At 48.2% G+C, this 17454-nt stretch overlaps 1 protein-coding gene across 2 annotated transcripts in view; it reads left to right on the forward strand.

Moving 5' to 3' along the window:
* Positions 1 to 17454, forward strand: part of c10h8orf34 (chromosome 10 C8orf34 homolog) — a 536034-nt gene that overhangs the window by 263008 nt on the left and 255572 nt on the right. For both annotated transcript variants that reach the window (XM_038809543.1, XM_038809544.1), the window contains exons 6-7: positions 5417 to 5565; positions 10216 to 10382. In XM_038809543.1, coding sequence (XP_038665471.1) covers positions 5417 to 5565; positions 10216 to 10382 — 316 coding nt within the window. The remainder of the gene's footprint in view (positions 1 to 5416; positions 5566 to 10215; positions 10383 to 17454) is intronic.

Raw genomic sequence — 17454 nt, forward strand, 5'->3', positions numbered from 1 at the left:
GGGTGTAGAAAGCTGCCTCCACCTCAGATTGATGTCCTGGGGACACAGCTAGGCGTAGAAGTAAACCACAAAAGATCAAGAAGAGAAGATGATCACTACTTGGGCATGGTTGTGGGTGGGGAGGGGGGCACTATCTGTTGCTAGGAGGAATGGAAAAATCCACTGTTCACTATTAAAACATGTTAGTGAAGCCTCTGTCACGTTAATCTTCACAGCAGGCATGCCTGCATCCCCGGGTCCTCTTGCCCTATGCTCCTCCCACCCTCCACCCCTCTGAGCACAGTGTTCAAGAAAAACTGCCCTGTGCAGACCCCATTCAGAGATGGGTGTGAGTGCGCTGTCAGCAGAAAGACAGATGTCAGACATTGGCATTAACTGAGGAGCACCAGATCGAACCTCACAGTGGGGTGTATGGGAAGGAGAGGAATGGGTGGGGGGAAGCAAGGGAATGGGGGCATGGAGGGGAAGGAAAGGAATGGTGGGGAATGTTTAGGTAAGGGGGGGAGCGTGAGCTAATGTATAAAATTTGTCCTATAAGAAGCGGGCGAGGATGAGGGCTTCCCTGGTCCTCCATTCTCCAGCTCCTCCTGTGACTCCTGACTGGGCTCGTCCAACATCCTGGTCCAGCTCCTTCTCCTCCTCAGACGAGGCTGCATGTGCCTCGTCCTCCAACATGTCACCCTGCTGCTGTGCCAAGTTGTGGCAGCAAAACCACAGCAGACCACCACAAAGCGGGAGACCCTCTGTGGAATGTATTGCAGTATAACACCAAAGCGGTCCAGGCATCGGAACTACATTCTGACAGTCAGATGCGCTGCTTAATGACAGCATGGTTGGCAACATGGGCCTTGTATCGGACCTCTTGCCTGCGTCATCAGCCAGGTCCTCAATGGGTACCCCTTATCCCCCAAGAGCCAACCCGGCATCCTGGAGTGGTCCTCGAAGATGCCTGGAATCTCCGAGTGTCCCAGGATGTAGTTGTCATGCGCGCTCCCTGGGAAGCGTGAACACATGTGCCGGGGGAGATGGTGGCATAGTGGTATTGTCGCTGGACTAGTAATCCAGAGACCCAGGATAATGATTGAAGACCCAGGTTCGAATCCCACCACGGCAGGTGATGGTACTTAAACTCAATAAAATATCTGTAATTAAAAGTCTAATGATGACCATGAAACCATGGCACGTGTATGCATGAGATGCCACTGAAAATATTATATTTATTAAACGGTTAAAAGCAACAAAGATTTTGAAATCAGCTATGTAACATTCCACATATCACACTAACAATTAAACAACAAGCAAACATCACGGTAGCATAGTGGTTAGCGCAATTGCTTCACAGCACCAGGGTCCAAGGTTCGATTCCCGATCGGGTCACTGTCTATGCGGAATCTGCACGTTCTCCCTGTGTGAGCGTGGGTTTCCTCCGGGTGCTCCGGTTTCCTCCCACAGTCCAAAGATGTGCAGGTTAGGTGGATTGGCCATGATAAATTGCCCTTAGTGTCCAAAAAAAGGTTAACTGGGGGCTGCTGGGTTGCGGGGATAGGGTAGATATGTGGGATTCAGTGGGTTGCTCTTTGTAGGAGCCGGTGCAGACTCGATGGGCCGAATGGCCTCCTGCACTGTAAATTCTATGACATCATTGTTCCATATTGGTACCAAGACAAAGCTATGTCAGTTCATTTTCACACAAAAAACAAACACATGGTATCACTTCTCGCAGGTTCCTCAAAAGAAACAGAGGACAAGCCTGAGACTGTGAGGCAGCAGTGCCTCTGTGCTGCCCAGCGGGGACATTTTAAAGGAATTGCGTCTGCTGGGTCAGGAAGTTTGAACTTCCTGTCCCTTCTACACAAATCTGGTCCATAATATTAAAAGGGATGCAAGACAAATGTGGACTATAATAACAAAGTATAGAGCAGACGTGAAAAATAATGGCAGAATTATCATCAGCTACCATCGCAAAATGGGAGCAGAGGTTAGGATCTGAAATTGTTGAATACAATGCTGAATCGAGAGGTTGTGCCTAATTAAATAAATGGTAAAAAGGTAGTATGAGAAGGGGTGGGATGGATTGGAAACTAATAAGGAGACCTACTTGTGGAGGCAGAGGGCGGGATTCTGCTCAAATCGTCGGGGCAGGAAAAAACGGCGCAAACCCTGGCGGGAACCACTCTGGTGTCGAGCCGTCCCAAAGGTGCGGAATCCTCCGCACCTTCAGGGGCTAGGACGGAGCCGGAGTGGTTTGCGCCGCGACAGCCGGCGGGAAGGGGCTAGGCGTCACGCCAACCGGTGCCTAAGAGCCTCCAACGGCCGGCACGAGTTGGCGCATGCACGGGAGTGGCAGCGTCTTCTGGAGTCATCCCCGCGCATGCGCAGGGGGGGGGGGGGGTTCACCTCTGCAACGGCCATCGCGGATCGGTACAAGGCTGACGCGGAGGAATAGAGTGCCCCCAAGGCACAGGCCCGCCCATGGATCGGTGGGCCCCGATCGCGGGGCAGGCCACCGTGTGGGCACCCCCCGGGGCCAGATCCTCCTCCCCCCCCCCCGAGGACCCCAGAGGCCGCCCACGGAGCTGGGTCCCGCCGGTAGTGACCAACCTTGATTTACGCCGGCAGGACCCTCGTTAAATGGGCGGGACTTCGGCCCATCGCGGCCCGGAGTATTCGGGCGGCCCCGGGGCCCATTGTGTCGCGCCGGTCCCCACCATTCTCCGAGGCGGGCGGCGCGATTCATGCCAGGGTGATTTTTGGGTGGCTGGAGAATTCGGAGGATGGCAGGGGCGGGATTCACGCCGACCCCCGGCGATTCTCCGACCCGGTGGGGGGGGGGGGGTCGGAGAATCCCGCCCAGAGAGGATGGATGAGGTGCTAAATCAGTACTTTCACTGCCAGAGTATAGTAAATGAGGAAGGAGTCGTGATACTCTCTTCCCCAAAAGTCAGTGGAAGCAGAGCCTTTGAATATTTTTAAGGCAGGAGTAGATAGATTCTTGATTAACAAGGGGGTGAAAAGTTATCGGGGATAGACAGGAGGCTACAATCAGATCAGCCATGATTGTATTGATTGGTGGAGCAAGCTTCAGGGGCCAAGTAGCCTATAACTGTTCTTAATTTCTACGTTCATATTTTCAAATGTTCATATATTGGATTGGCTAATAATTGTGAAAGAGAAGATATTAGAAAGGCTGGCTGTGCTTAAAGTTAATGGGTGGGATTCTCCATCTCGCCGCACCCATTTTCTGGTGAGGCGCCCTCCCCGGCAGTGGGATCCTCCGTCCCGGCAGACGGCAAACGGGGTTTCCCATTGTGGGCACCCTCAAGCCATTGGGAATTCCACGGCTGTGAGTGCGCTGCCAGCGAAGCGGAGGATCCCGCTGACGGAAAATCCAGCCCAACAAGTCGCCAAAACCAGGCGGGATGCATTCAAGAGAGAAATAAAGGTGGAAATTGCAGAGGTAATTTTGGGCACAATCTTCCAAACATCCTTTGATACGAGGTTAGTGCCAGAGGATTGGAGGATGGCAAAAGTTACAGCGTGTTTCAAAACATGGTGCAATGATAAACCAAGCAATTACAGGTTCCCACTTTACCTCGGTGATGGGAACGCTTTTAGAAATGATAATCAGGGACAAAATTAGTAGTCACTTAACAGGTGTAGATTAATTAATGAAGGCAGACATGGATTTATTAAATACAAATGCTGTTTAACAATTGAGTTTTTGATGGGGTTTCAAAGAGGGTTACTGTGGTACAAGTGGACCTCCAAAAATGCATTTGATAAAGTGTCACACAATAGCCTTGCCAGCAAAGTTGAGGCCCTTGGAAAAAATTGGGCAGAGGCAGCATGGATGCAATATTGGCTGAGTGATGGAAAAGAGGGAACAGTGGTGAATGGTTACTTTTCAGACTGGGAGGAAGGTATACAGTGGGAGAAAGGTCCCAGAGTAAACTGTGAGGGGGAGGGTGATAGACCTCCACGTGGGCATAGGGTGGTGGAATGCACGCATAGGTGTCAGATGAAATTTGAGGAGTATGAAGTGACACATTTTGGTCAGAAGGATGGGAGAAGCAATATAAACTAAAAGATGCACCTAGCAAAGGGACCTGGGGGTCTACATGCACAAATTGTTTAAGTTAGAAGGAGATGTTGAGAAAGTTGTTAAAAAGCCAACAGGATCTTGAGTTTTTAAATTGAAGCATAGAGTACAAAAGTAAGGAGGTTACGATGAATCATTATCATGCATTGGTTTGGCTTCACCTGGAGTATTGAGTCCCATTCTGGGCACCACACTTTTGCAGGAGATGGCATTGGGAGCACACAGAGCAGAAACAACCTGACTCAAAGGGTTGAAGTTGGGGGCGACAGGGGAAGGCATATACAAGAACAGGTTTTCAGGGAAAGGGCTGTGGAGTGGAGTGGCTCTAGCTGAGTTGTGGTTGAGGAGACCGCACGGAGTCAATGGGCCAAATGGCGCACTCCTGTGCTGTAACCATGTTATGCTTCTATGAGGTACTGTTCCTTGAGCTAACATTGTGATCCACTGAAATTGTAGGAGGCTGAGGAAGTTGCACAAAGTTGCACAAATGAAAAGGTGACATAAAATGGGAAGACTGGATGTTACACTGACTGCAATATACTAGTGCTTCCCTTTCCAGAATGATGTTTGAATCCAATTGAGACCTGTATCATTCTTTTCTCTGTGTGAGGTCCTGTATGAAATGAGATTTAGGCTGTCTCGATTCAGCTAGCTCAGCATCACTCTTCTCAGCTTAGATATAATAATCTTGTCCTATTAATGGAAATAGGCTAGGCAAACTATGCATAATCAGGTAAAATGCATTCATTGTGATTAAGTAGCAACTTCCTCCAGCTCCCTGGCCATTACTGAAATATGCAAGAGTGCAAGAGGACACTATGAACGTGATTCATCCAACACCCCACTCTCTCTCAGGAAACCCCACAGGGTTAGATTTCCACCTAGTCAAGCTGCAGGGACAGGATCATTTTATGATTCAGGATAATAGTTCCACATCTGTTCAGGCATCAGCTGCAAAGAAATGCCAGAAAGTCAGAGTGACACCGTACCAAAGACCAGTCTCATGTCAGAGATTAATAATAAAAATAATAGCCAATGCCATATTTCCTGCCCCTCTTACTTTGAGTGTGCATCCTCAGTGTGCACATGCTGCATCTAGTCAGACAGGTGGTTTCCCAGGCCATTTGGAGAGGCAGCTGGAAATTCAACTGGGGAAGGAATTCACTGACTGAAGATGAAATGTGTTCTGTAGCGTGCGCAGTAACCTTTCTATTTGTCTGTTATTAATGTCCTTTCTTAAATTGAGTGTATGTTCTTGCTCAATGATCAGGAAAAAATAACTAACTAATAATTCACTTTTTTTTGTCGGACCTACAGGTTTATAATTCATCCCTTGTCAGACCAAGAGTGGTTGGTGAGTGGGTTGGTCGTGAGGAAACTGATGTTGATCCTTTGGCTGAAGAGATGCTGCAACCTCCAGTCCCCCGAATTAAAGATGAAAATGAGGACAGCCACAGCCCAGGAAGGTAAACACTAGGAAATATATTACCGAGGTTCCCCTGTGCCTGATATCCCAACCTAATTTTAATCTTGTCACATCTTTAAACGACCAGTACTATGATTATAAGACCAATAAATATTATTAATTGTAACAAGATAAGATAAATAATTTTCTAAACACAGCTTTCAAGTGCATTCAGCATCTTATTAACTTCTTTAGCATATTGTCAAAATGTTTGTGTCTTCACTGTGTAGCATTTGAGTGTGACATTAAGGAACTATAATAAATTGAAGTGAATAGTTAATTTGGGGAAATGCTCCTCTGGTTGGCATCTTACCATCACACCGGAAGATGGTTGTGGTTGTTATAGACCAATCATCTCAACTCCAGAACGTTGTTGCAGGAGATCCTTCGGGCAGTGTCCTGGACCCAGCTATCATTAGCTGCTTTCATCAATTACCTATTCTCCACCATAAAGTTTGGAAGTGGGGATGTTCGCAAATGATTTCAGTGTTCGGTAGAATTCGCAACTTAGATATCGAAGTAGTCCATACAGATAGCAAGACCTGAACAATGTGGGTGGCACAGTGGTTAGCACTGTTGCCTCACAGCGCCAGGTACCCAGGTTCAATTTCAACCTCGGGTAACTGTCTGAGTGGAGTTTGTCCATTCTCCCCGTGTCTGCGTGGGCTTCCTCCGGGTTCACTGGTTTCCTCCCTCAGTCCAAAGACGTGTAGGCTAGGTGGATTGACCATGCTAAATTGTCCCTTAGGGTGGGGATGCAGGAATAGGGTGGGGGATTGAGCCTGTGTAGGTGGACTTTGGAAGGGGTGGTGCAGACTCGATGGACCAAATGGTCTCCTTTGGCACTGTAGGGATTCTATGATTCTATGAACATTCAAGACTGGCTTGAAATGATTGGTATCCAACAACCACAACCATCTTCCTAGTGTTTAGAAAATTATCTATCTTATGTGGTTACATTGACTAATATTTAAAAGTGGCAAGTAACATGTCACACAATTGCCAGGCAATGACCATCTCCAACAAGTGCGTGCAGTTTCCTCCTTGACAATTCAACAGCATTACCATCACTAAAATACTCACTATCAACATCTTGAGGGTCACCATTGACCTGAAACTTAACTAGACCATCAACATAAGCGCTGTAGCTACAAGAACAAATTGGACGCTGGGTATTCCGTGGCATGTATTTCACCTCCTAATCTCACCGCCTGAATTTCTCCAGCCCGATAGTTGCAAGTTTTGAGGCATGAAGGGGCTGGGAAATGGCAGGAATCCTCATTAAGATGACGCCAATGCATTCCCTTGCTGGGGATGGGAAACAGATCAGCAGTCTGGGCCACGGAGGTGGCAGCCAATTTGTATAGCTAGTGACCCAATTAGGGTGATTTTGCTGTCTCTCTGCCATTTATCGGTTGATGGAACAGCACCCTCCACCTCCTCACCCTGCTTAACAGAGGTGGCTTCCCTGTGGCAGGGTGGAGGGCCACTGCAACCTAAGGCTCCATGCACAAAGTAGGGCTGAATTTTAAAAAGCTGCAAACTATGGCCCAGATGTATCCAATGGACTGGTATTATAGAACAGTACAGCACAGAACAGGCCCTTCGGCCCTCGATGTTGTGCCGAGCAATGATCACCCTACTTAAACCCACGTAACCCGTAACCCAACAATCCCCCCATTAACCTTACACTACGGGCAATTTAGCATGGCCAATCCACCTAACCCGCACATCTTTGGACTGTGGGAGGAAACCGGAGCACCCGGAGGAAACCCACGCACACACGGGGAGGACGTGCAGACTCCACACAGACAGTGACCCAGCCGGGAATCGAACCTGGGACCCTGGAGCTGTGAAGCATTGATGCTAACCACCATGCTACCGTGAGGCCCCTTCCAAGCTGATTGTCCAATGAGGAGAGATGAGTAGATGAGATGTGTATTCCCTGCAGTTTAAAGGAATGAGAGGTGATCTAATTGAGACATCAAGGCCAGGATTCCCCTTTTGAGAGATGAAGTGCTGACGCCGGGATGAATCACGAGAGTTCGATGTTGACGAAAACGGTGCCAGTTCCTGAGTGATTCAGGACAAATTAATGGGCTAGCAATGGTGCCATGTGGAACTACTGCATTTCCAACCAACGGCGGGCGGCATTTGATTCGTCGGGCTTGGGATTGACACTCGCAACATCTCTAATTCTCCTTGGCAGAGGAAGAGCATAGCTGAAGGCTTGGAGAATGCCAGGGTGGGCCCGTTAATGATATGCCAACGGCTTTTACTGTACGATTTGCATGCCCACAACAGCATGCAGGGTAGAACGTATTGATGCCGCTGTCGAGGCACCAGAGCATGGCATTCTGGGTGGTGCCCGGCACCGGTCTCGATTTCTGGTTGACGTGTGATTCTCCTTTCTCCCCCTAATCGTGCTTCGTGATTCCGGTGTCTCTGATTGGAAAATCCTGCCCAAAATTCTTAAAGACCCGACGAGGTGAATACTGAGAATTCTTTTTACTATGGCTGGGAATATGGAACTCAGGACCACAGTCTCAGAAAAAGGATTTGGCCGTCTAGGACTGAGATCGGGAGAAATGGTGGATCAAACTCATAGCACAAAATGGATTACTGCTGCTCCTAATTCTTGTGTGCTTATGTACTTTTTGATCCGGCAAGAAAGTCTGAACCTGATTAACAGGATAATGTGAGCAACGTTCCATCCTCAAACTTTGAAGAGCTTTTCTCAAACTTGAAAAAGATGTTGCATTACCTACCAATAGCAATACACTTTAAAGTGGCGGTACACAGTCTTCGTTTATTCCTTGGGGTCAGATTGCACTGCGGGCCGCTAACTGCATAATTTGTGTGTGATTCTCCATCAGTATCATGAGGAAACTCAAGTTCCACAGTAGTCCACAGTGCCATCTGTCCCTGGGGAATCTGACCGGAATTCTCTAGCCATTGGGAATCTCTTTTCTTGCTAGCAGTGCACACCCGGCCGTGGGTTTCCTGGCAGCATGGTGTGGCTTCAATGGGAAATTGCATTGACAAGTGGCGGGAAGAGAGAATCTTGTCACCAGCCAATGGCACGCCACCGAGAAACACTTGGCTGGGAGACTGGAGGATCCAACCCCCTGTGTTGTCAGCACTAGCCGAACAATTCTTTCCTCCAGGAGGTCTTGACTGTTGATGTGTTGTGCAAACTTGGGCTGACTGCAACTATAAGTGGAATTTCCCAAAACTAATAGTCATTTCTGAGTTTTGAGCACACTCATCAATCCAATAATATCAGCAATTACCCTTAGTGTCCAAAACAAAAGGTGAGGTGGTTGACAGGGATATGGGGCGGAATTCTCCGACCCCCCGCAGGGTCGGGGAATCGCCCGGGGCCTTCGTAGATCCCGCCCCCCGCCGTGGCCGGAATTCTCCTCCATCCAGGAATCGGCGGGGGCGGTCGGCGGGCTGTCAGGCCTCTCCCGCCAACGTGGTTTAAACCACCTCTGTGCCGGTGAGAGCAGGCGGCGCGAGCGGGCCCCGGGGTCCTGGGGGGGTGCGGGGCGATCTGACCCCAGGGGTGCCCCCACGGTGGCCTGGCCTGTGATCAGGGCCCACTGATCGGCGGGCGGGCCTGTGCCGTGGGGGCACTCTTTTTCTTCCGCCGCTGCCACGGCCTCCACCATGGTGGAGGCGGAAGAGACCCCCCCACCGCACATGCGCCGGTGGTGACGTCAGCGGCCGCTCACGCTCTGGCGCATGTGCGGACTCACGGCGACCGGTGAAGGCCTTTCGGCCAGCCCCGATGCTGGCGTGGAGCCAAAGGCCGTTGGCGCCAGTCGGCTTAGCGGGAGCCACTCCGGCACGGGCCTAGCCCCTAAAGGTGCGGAGAATTCCGCACCTTTGGGGAGGCCCGACACCGGAGTGGTTGGTGCTACTCCGCTATGCCGGGAACCTCGCCCCGCCTGGTAGGGGAGAATACCGCCCATGGTGTCCAAAATGGTTAGATGGGGTTACTGGATTACAGGGATTGGGTGGAGGTGTGGTCTTAAGTAGGGTGCTCTTTACAAGGGCAGGTGCAGACATGCTGTGCCGAATGGCCTGTTCTACACTGTAAATTCTATGATTCTAGGTTATTCATAGTTGATGTTTATTTTGCATTCACTTAAAATGTTGCCTGCATGTTAACATATTAAAAATATAACATGGGGCGGCATTTAATGTTCCTACCGTGGACTTTGGTGGGAAGCCTGAATTTCTTCATCGGAGACCTGACTGAATTAAGTGCCTCCAAGAACCTAGCAGGCCAGCACCAGGCCTTCTCTGGGATCTAGGACCCTGCCAGGAGCACCACTGGGAGCTGTAGCTGCAGCTGATAATACAATGAGGCCTTCACCAGAGATCATCATGGGATCCCTGAAGACAGGTGAATAAGGCAGGTGGGGGCTTTGTGTGGAGGGGGCCACCAATGAGGGGGGAGGGCTCTGTCACAACCAAGGGCAGAGGGATAGCTCTCAGTGTGCTCTAAATCTAACCCATGCTTTCATTGAAACAATTCAGAAGTCAAAAAGAGTTTCTTTTGACTGTCATTTTGAACTACCTGTTGCATCTATTTTAGCTTGATCATTCAAAATGACCACGTTATTCCAAAATTTCCTTGCAGCACAAAGTTGGAGCAGAAGAGTAAAGGCTTAAGACAACAGCAGCAACAGCACAAGAAACTTTTAGCTGCAATGCTATCCCAGGATTCCTTTGACTCAGTGCACAGCGCTACACCATCTGTCCCAGAAGAAGACATAGAGGATGAGGACGATGCCATGGAATTACTAGGTAAGACACCTGGCTCTATCATAACTCTCATTTTTAGAAATGTATTCACAAGTGCCAAATTACAGATTTTGTTCAAAGCATTCCACATAACCGTCTGTAAGAGGAAATATTTGGAGCATCCACAGTATTTTTGGTTTTGTAAAAAGATAAGCTCTTGTGATCCACAAGCATTACATTCTTACTGCTCAATAAGAGGATATCTTCGATCTCAGCACGAGTCCATGCAGTATGATACAACATCTAATTGAAGCCTTTCCTCTATCATCTATGATCTAAGAGTTGATATGAAATTTGAAAGTGCTGGACTTACCTCAGCAACTGGAAAGGGAAAATATGGTTAACATTTTGGACCGAGCTCCAATCGTGTTTAGGGCTGTGGCGACCTTCACGACTACCAGGCCTGGGTGTCCTTATCCTCCACTGGGGTGCCAAGGCTGCGATGACGTGGCACAGGTGCCGCACCATCTCCTTATTGAGGCGGGGTTTCCTGCGGCATATTTTGTCCGTCATCTCCTCGGACCATCAACGGCACCTGTACACCTTGGGCTATCACTGGCGTCCCCCTCTGGTTCCCTCCTCGGCCTGCAGTGCCCTGCACATTGCAATAACAGCCTGCTACTCACAACCAGCAGTTCCACAGGAGAGAGGGGATGAGCAGAGAGAAATTTCTGGTAGGAGGCCCAAACCACAGCACAGGGTCTGCAGGCATATAATAATCTTCTTCGACTTGTCGGCCACCAGTGTTCTGCAGGTTCAGGATCTGGTGGTGGCAGGTATTCGCAGCCTGTTGGAATGAGACCAGCTTCCAAGAGGACCTGGTGGCTATACTTTACCAGTGGTTGTCAAAGTCACCCCTATCCTCAACATATTTGCCTCTGGATCCTTCCAGGATTCTGCTGAAGGCACTTGCAGGCCCTCGGAGTCAGCCTCCTATAATGCATCGGGCAAGTGACCAATGGCTCATTTGGCAGAGCAAACAATTTTGACACCTGAGCCACCATTATGTCCATTTGAGAGGGCGCTCATGTGTGTGGCTCTGGTTGACTTCCCTGCACAGCTGCAGGAGGTTTATCCTCGGACATGTACAATTAAGGCAACTTCAGATCATCCAGGAGTGTTCATCAATCTTGAAGATTTCTACTCCATCAATGTACTGTTTGTCTGCAGCCACAAAAATATGTTTCTATGGGTTCCATAAGATCCCAAGGCAGCAACCATGATGCTCTCATCCTGTGACATTCCATCCTCCCTGAACTCTTCCCACCTCAAGGCAGGCTTACAGGCTGGTTGCTCGGAGAGGAGGATACCCACGTAAAAGAAGGCTAATAGCACATGTGAGAAGCCCAACCAGTGAGGTGAGGAGCAATACTATGAAAGCCACATGAAAAGCTAAAGTGCCATTGAACAATTCATCAGCGTGCTGAAAATGCTGCTCTTATTATCATAAAAGGTTGCTAAAGTGAGCAAATTGGATATGTCCTTCAGTGTTCACTATTCAGCACCTCTAGAATGGTCATGGTTATCCTGCACAACACTGCACAGCAATGAGGTCTGGATCAGCTGAGGGAACAAACTGCAGAGCATAGAATCCCTTCAGACAGAGAAGGAGGAGGCAGAAAATGATGTGGCCATCGTAACATATTGCTGCTGGGAATGAATTCCATAATTTCTGCATTAGATGCCAAAGACAATTCAACTTGATGGGTTTTATTGTTGTTTCATTGGGTTAGAGGTATCTTTGCAAAATTCATTTATTCAATAAATTATGCCACATTAATTTAATATGAATTTTTGGTATTATGTGTTTTTTTCATATTTAATAATAATGACCGTCCTCACCAGTGGTTCATATTTTATAGTCGTTGTATAAATCATGCCCTGTATTTGGAATGATTTTTGGAAGCTCTAGAGTCAATTTATCCATCGACATTTCTGGCAGTGAAAACTTTCACATCTATCTGCACTTCCTGTCAGCTTTTCCAATTAGAATTTCCTGTTTCCATAGTTATAATAAAAATTACACATGTAAACAATCCATGCTGTAATTATATTCTCTTGCCAGTCATGGCATTGCTGGGCTTACTTACAAAGGGCCACGTTTATACCGGCAGTATCAAATATAGGTCTAACCATAGAAATTATTAATGAAAAAATATATTGATGGAATATCTCCTAGGATTCTTTGGGAGGCAAGGGATGAGGTTGCAGAGCCTTTGGCTTTGATCTTTATGTCCTCACTGTCTACAGGAATAGTGCCAGAAGACTGGAGAGACGCGAATGTTGTCCTCTTGTTCAAGAAAGGGAATAGGTACAACCCTGGGAATTATAGGCCGGTTTGTCTCACTTCGGTCATAGGTAAATTATTTGAAATGGTCCTGAGGGACAGGATTTATGATCATTTGGAAAGATACAGCTTAATCCAGGATAGTCAGCACGGATTTGTGAGGGGTAAGTCTTGCCTCACAAGTTTGATTGTATTCTTTGAGGAGGTAACTAAATAGATAGATGAAGGTAGAGCAGTTGATGTCGTATACATGGATTTTAGTAAGGTGTTTGATAAGGTGCCCCATGGTCGGCTCATGGTAAAAGTAAGGAGGCATGGCATAGAGGGAAATTTGGCCGATTGGATCAGTAACTGGCTATCACATAGAAGGTGGTGGTAGGTGGTAAATTTTCATCCTGGAGCCCAGTCACCAGCGGTGTACCACAGGGATCAGTGCTGGGTCCTCTGCTATTTGTGATTTTTATCAATGACTTGGATGATGGAGTTGAAGGTTGGGTTAGTAAACTTGCTGATGACACCAAGATTGGTGGAGTAGTGGATAATGTGGAGGGCTGTTGTAGGCTGCAAAGAGATATTGATAGAATGCAGAGCTGGGCTGAAACGTGGCAGATGGAGTTTAACCCTGATAAGTGTGAGGTGATTCATTTTGGTAGGACAAATTTGATTGCGGATTACAAGGTTAACGGCAGGGTTCTGAAGAAGGAGTAGAGAGATCTCGGAGTTCATGTCCATAGATCTCTGAAAGTTACCACCCAAGTGGATAGAGTGGTGAAGAAAGCCTGTGTTAGCATTTATTAACAGGGGGATTGAGTTTAAGAGCCATGGGGTTATGCTGCAACTGTACAAGACCTTGGTTGGACCACTTTTGGAGCATTGTGTGCAGTTCTGGTCACCTCATTATAGGAAGAATGTGGAAGCATTGGAAAGGGTGCAAAGGAGATTTACCAGGATGCTGCCTGGATTGGAGGGTAGATCTTATGAGGAAAGGTTGAGGGAGCTAGGCCTTTTCTCATTGGAGCGAAGGAGGATGAGAGGTGACTTAATTGAGCTGTATAAGATGATGAGAGGGATAGATAGAGTGGACGTTCAGCGACTTTTTCACGGGTGGATGTAGCTGTTACAAGGGGGCATAACTATAAGGTCCATGATGGAAGGTATAGGAGGGATGTCAGAGGTAGGTTCTTTACTCAGAGAGTGGTTGGGGCGTGGAACGCACTCCCAGCTATGGTAGTGGAGTCGGACACTTTAGGAACTTTCAAGCGGTTATTGGATAGGCATATGGAGCACACTAGAATGATTGGGAGTAGGTTAATTTGATCTTAGTTTCAACTAGTTTGGCACAACATCGTGGGCCGAAGGGCCTGTACTGTGCTGTACAGTTCCATGTTCTATGAATTGACAGAAAATACAAGATGTACACGTTCCTCCTCGCCAGCCACAGAAGAGCTTGGCAACATTTCCCGACACATCATTCAGAGAGAAATCGGTAAGGATTATTTGAAAAATAGAGAACTTCCCTGGGTTTCATATTTAATAACAAACACAAATTTTCACAGTAACTTCATTGCAGTTTTAATGTAAGCTTACTTATGACAATAAAGATTATTATTTATTCTGAGATCCCGACATTTGCCCCCTGTTATTCTAAATAAAAAGACGACAGAGTGTAAGATGGTTTTCTTTAATTGGTAAGCCAGGAGCTAAGGAGACCCATCTCAAGTTCATTCTGTTTCCAGTTCCCATTTTTTGAAACCAGGCTTAATACGGACCACTTAAGAATAACTATACTTAAGAATAACTAAATTGCAACTGACATTCTGGGAATGCCAATGGTGGGAATTATTGTGATCTAGTTTCTTTTGAAGAACACTTACTCCAAAGCCATGTACGAACCCTATTCCAAAATTGTCTGATACATATTCCAATTCAAGGATATAATAACTTCTTTAAAAATATTTTGTCAAATACGTTTCAAATAAAGATTGAAAAGTAATTTGGATTTGGGAACCAAATACTCTGGTGTGGCTGCTTTGATCTAAGAATAGTGCTGCCTCCTGTTTTGAAAGTGATAAGATGAAATCAGGCTTGTAGCTCAGAGGATTTGCTTCTTGTTAAGCACACCTTGTATTACAATTGTTTGCCTTTTTTGGGGATAAAATAGAAGAAATCTACAGCCAAAAGTTGCACGGTTGTGCTTTTTCATAAGAAGTTTAGGAGCCTACTTGTTTGAGCACTCAACTAAATTCTCCACAATAATGTTCAATTCTTCTGCAGATGCAAAGTCATTGCACCCTTCCTATTTTTACTCTGTTTTTTTAAGAGTATTTTTATTAAGGTTCATAATAAAACAGTAGTAACTATAATAACAAAACAAACTAAACTAAAGTGAACATTAACATAGTGCAAAAAGAGAATATACAATAACAATTAAATAAACATTACTCCATGCGACCCAGTCTTCCCGCCCCATCCCAATGAAGCACTCCCCCCCCCCCCCCCCCCCCCCCCCCACCAATAGATTGCTGCTGCTGCTGGTAACCCAAGTCTCTACACTCGGGGGCTTCGAGTCCCTCCACATTAATGAATTCCATCTCCGGGCTACGAGGGAGGCAAAGGCCAAGACATCGGCCTCTTTCACCCCCTGACCTCCCGGGTCTTCTGACACTCCAAAGATCGCTATCTCTGGACTCGGCGCCACCCATGTGTTAAGCACCTTGGACATCGCCAACCCTTGCCAGAACACTCTAAGCTTCGGGCATGCCCAAAACATGTGGACATGGTTTTGCAGGGCTGCCCTTGCACCTCATACAACTGTCTTCTACCACAAAAAACGTGCTCATTCTCGCTGCCATCATGTGTGCCCGGTGGACCACCTTAAATTGAATTAGACTGAGCCGGCACAGGATGAGGAGGAATTAACCCTGCCCAGGACCTCTGCCCACAGACCCGCTTCCAACTCCTCACCTAGCTCCTCCTCCCACTTGCCCTTGAGCTCCTCCACCGGGGTTTCCTCCGCCTCCTGTAGTTCCTGGTAGATATCCGACACCCTCCCCTCCCCCACCCAGGTACTGGAGACCACACTGTCCTGTATCCTCAGTGGCAGCAGCATCAGAAAGGCCACTACCTGTTTTTCAGGAAGGCTCGTACTTGCCGATATTTAAAGGTGTTTCCTGGCGGCAGATTAAATTTGTCCTCTAGCGCCTTCAAACTGGGAAAGCTTCCGTCTATGAACAGATCTCTCATTCTTCTGATGCCTGCCCTCTGCCAGCTCTGGAACCCACCATCCATCCTACCCGGGACAAACCTGTGGTTGTTACATATCGGGGTCCAGGCCGACGCTCCCTCCCCCCTCTTGTACCTCCTCCACTGTCCCCAGATCCACAGTGTAGGCACCACCACCGGACCTGTGGAGTAACGGGTCGGCGAGAACGGCAAAGGAGCTGTTATCAAAGCTCCTAGACTAGTACCTTTACATGACGCTGCCTCCAGCTGCTCCCACGCCGCACCCCCCCCTCCATCGCCCACTTCCTAATCATAGCTATATTGTCCACCCAGTAGTAGTTGCGAAAGTTCAGCAGCGCCCCCCCCCCCCGACTGCTCTCCAACAGCGATCTCCTTACTCGCGGGGTCTTATTCGCCCACACAAAGCCCGTAATGATTCTACTCACCCGCTTAAAAAAGGCCTTAGGGATGAAGATGGGGAGGCACTGAAAGACAAACAAAAATCTGGGGGAGACAGTCATTTTCACGGTCCGCACCCTCCCTGCCAGTGACAGCGGGAGCTTGTCCCAACTTTTAAAGTCCCCTTCCATTTGCTCCACCAACCGGGTCAGGTTGAGCCTGTGCAGGGCATCCCATTTCCTGGCCACCTGTATACCCAGGTAACAAAAACTTTTCTCTACCATTGTGAGCGGCAGCTCTTTCAGTCTCTCCTGCTCCTTGGCCTGGATCACAAACAACTCGCTCTTACCCATGTTCAGTTTGTACCCTAAAAAACTACCAAAATCCCTCAGGATCCGTAGGACTTCCCCCATCCCCATCACAGGTTCCGAAATGTACAGGAGCAAATCATCCGCATATAGCGAGACCCGATGTCCCCCCCCCCCCCCCCCCCCCCCGAACCAGTCCCCGCCAGTTCCTCGAGGCTCTCAGCGCCATAGCTAGTGGTTCTATAGCTAGGGCAAATAGTAATGGGGAGAGGGGACACCCCTGCCTCGTTCCCCAGTGAACCTCGAAGTACCCCGACCTCAGCCGGTTTGTCCTATTTTTACTCTGTGATTTGCTCCTCCTTTCTTATTATTGCTAAAGACATAGGGCAGAATTCTCCCAAAATTCTTGCGGTCGAGGTGCAATACCCGCCGAGTGGATCAGCACTTTCCAGATCACAATCCACTCACGCTTCGGAGCGTCTTTGGAGCCAGGGATGATTTGCGGCATAGGACCCGAAGAAGCTGGAAAGGCCGGATACTTTAAGATCGGGGAGCCTTTTTCAAAGGGTGCGCGGTCTCACAATAATCCTGCAGCCCCCCCACCCAACCAATCACTGGCAGGGGGGCCCCACATTCTGGCACGAACCCCCGCCAATCGCTGGCATCAGGCTCCCTCCAAATGAGTGACACTTTGCTGTGGGTTCTCCAAAGAACCGCCCCCCTTTCAGGTTCACCACTTCAGGGCCCTGCCCCTTAACATTGCCCCCTGGCACCATGGAAGTGCCAACCTGCTACTGCCCCTGGGGCTATGGCTGTGTCAACCTGGCTGTGTAAGGTTGGCACTGCCAGGGCACTGTCC

Source organism: Scyliorhinus canicula, chromosome 10 (assembly GCF_902713615.1).
Source record: "Scyliorhinus canicula chromosome 10, sScyCan1.1, whole genome shotgun sequence".
In the NCBI taxonomy this organism is placed as follows: domain Eukaryota; kingdom Metazoa; phylum Chordata; class Chondrichthyes; order Carcharhiniformes; family Scyliorhinidae; genus Scyliorhinus; species Scyliorhinus canicula.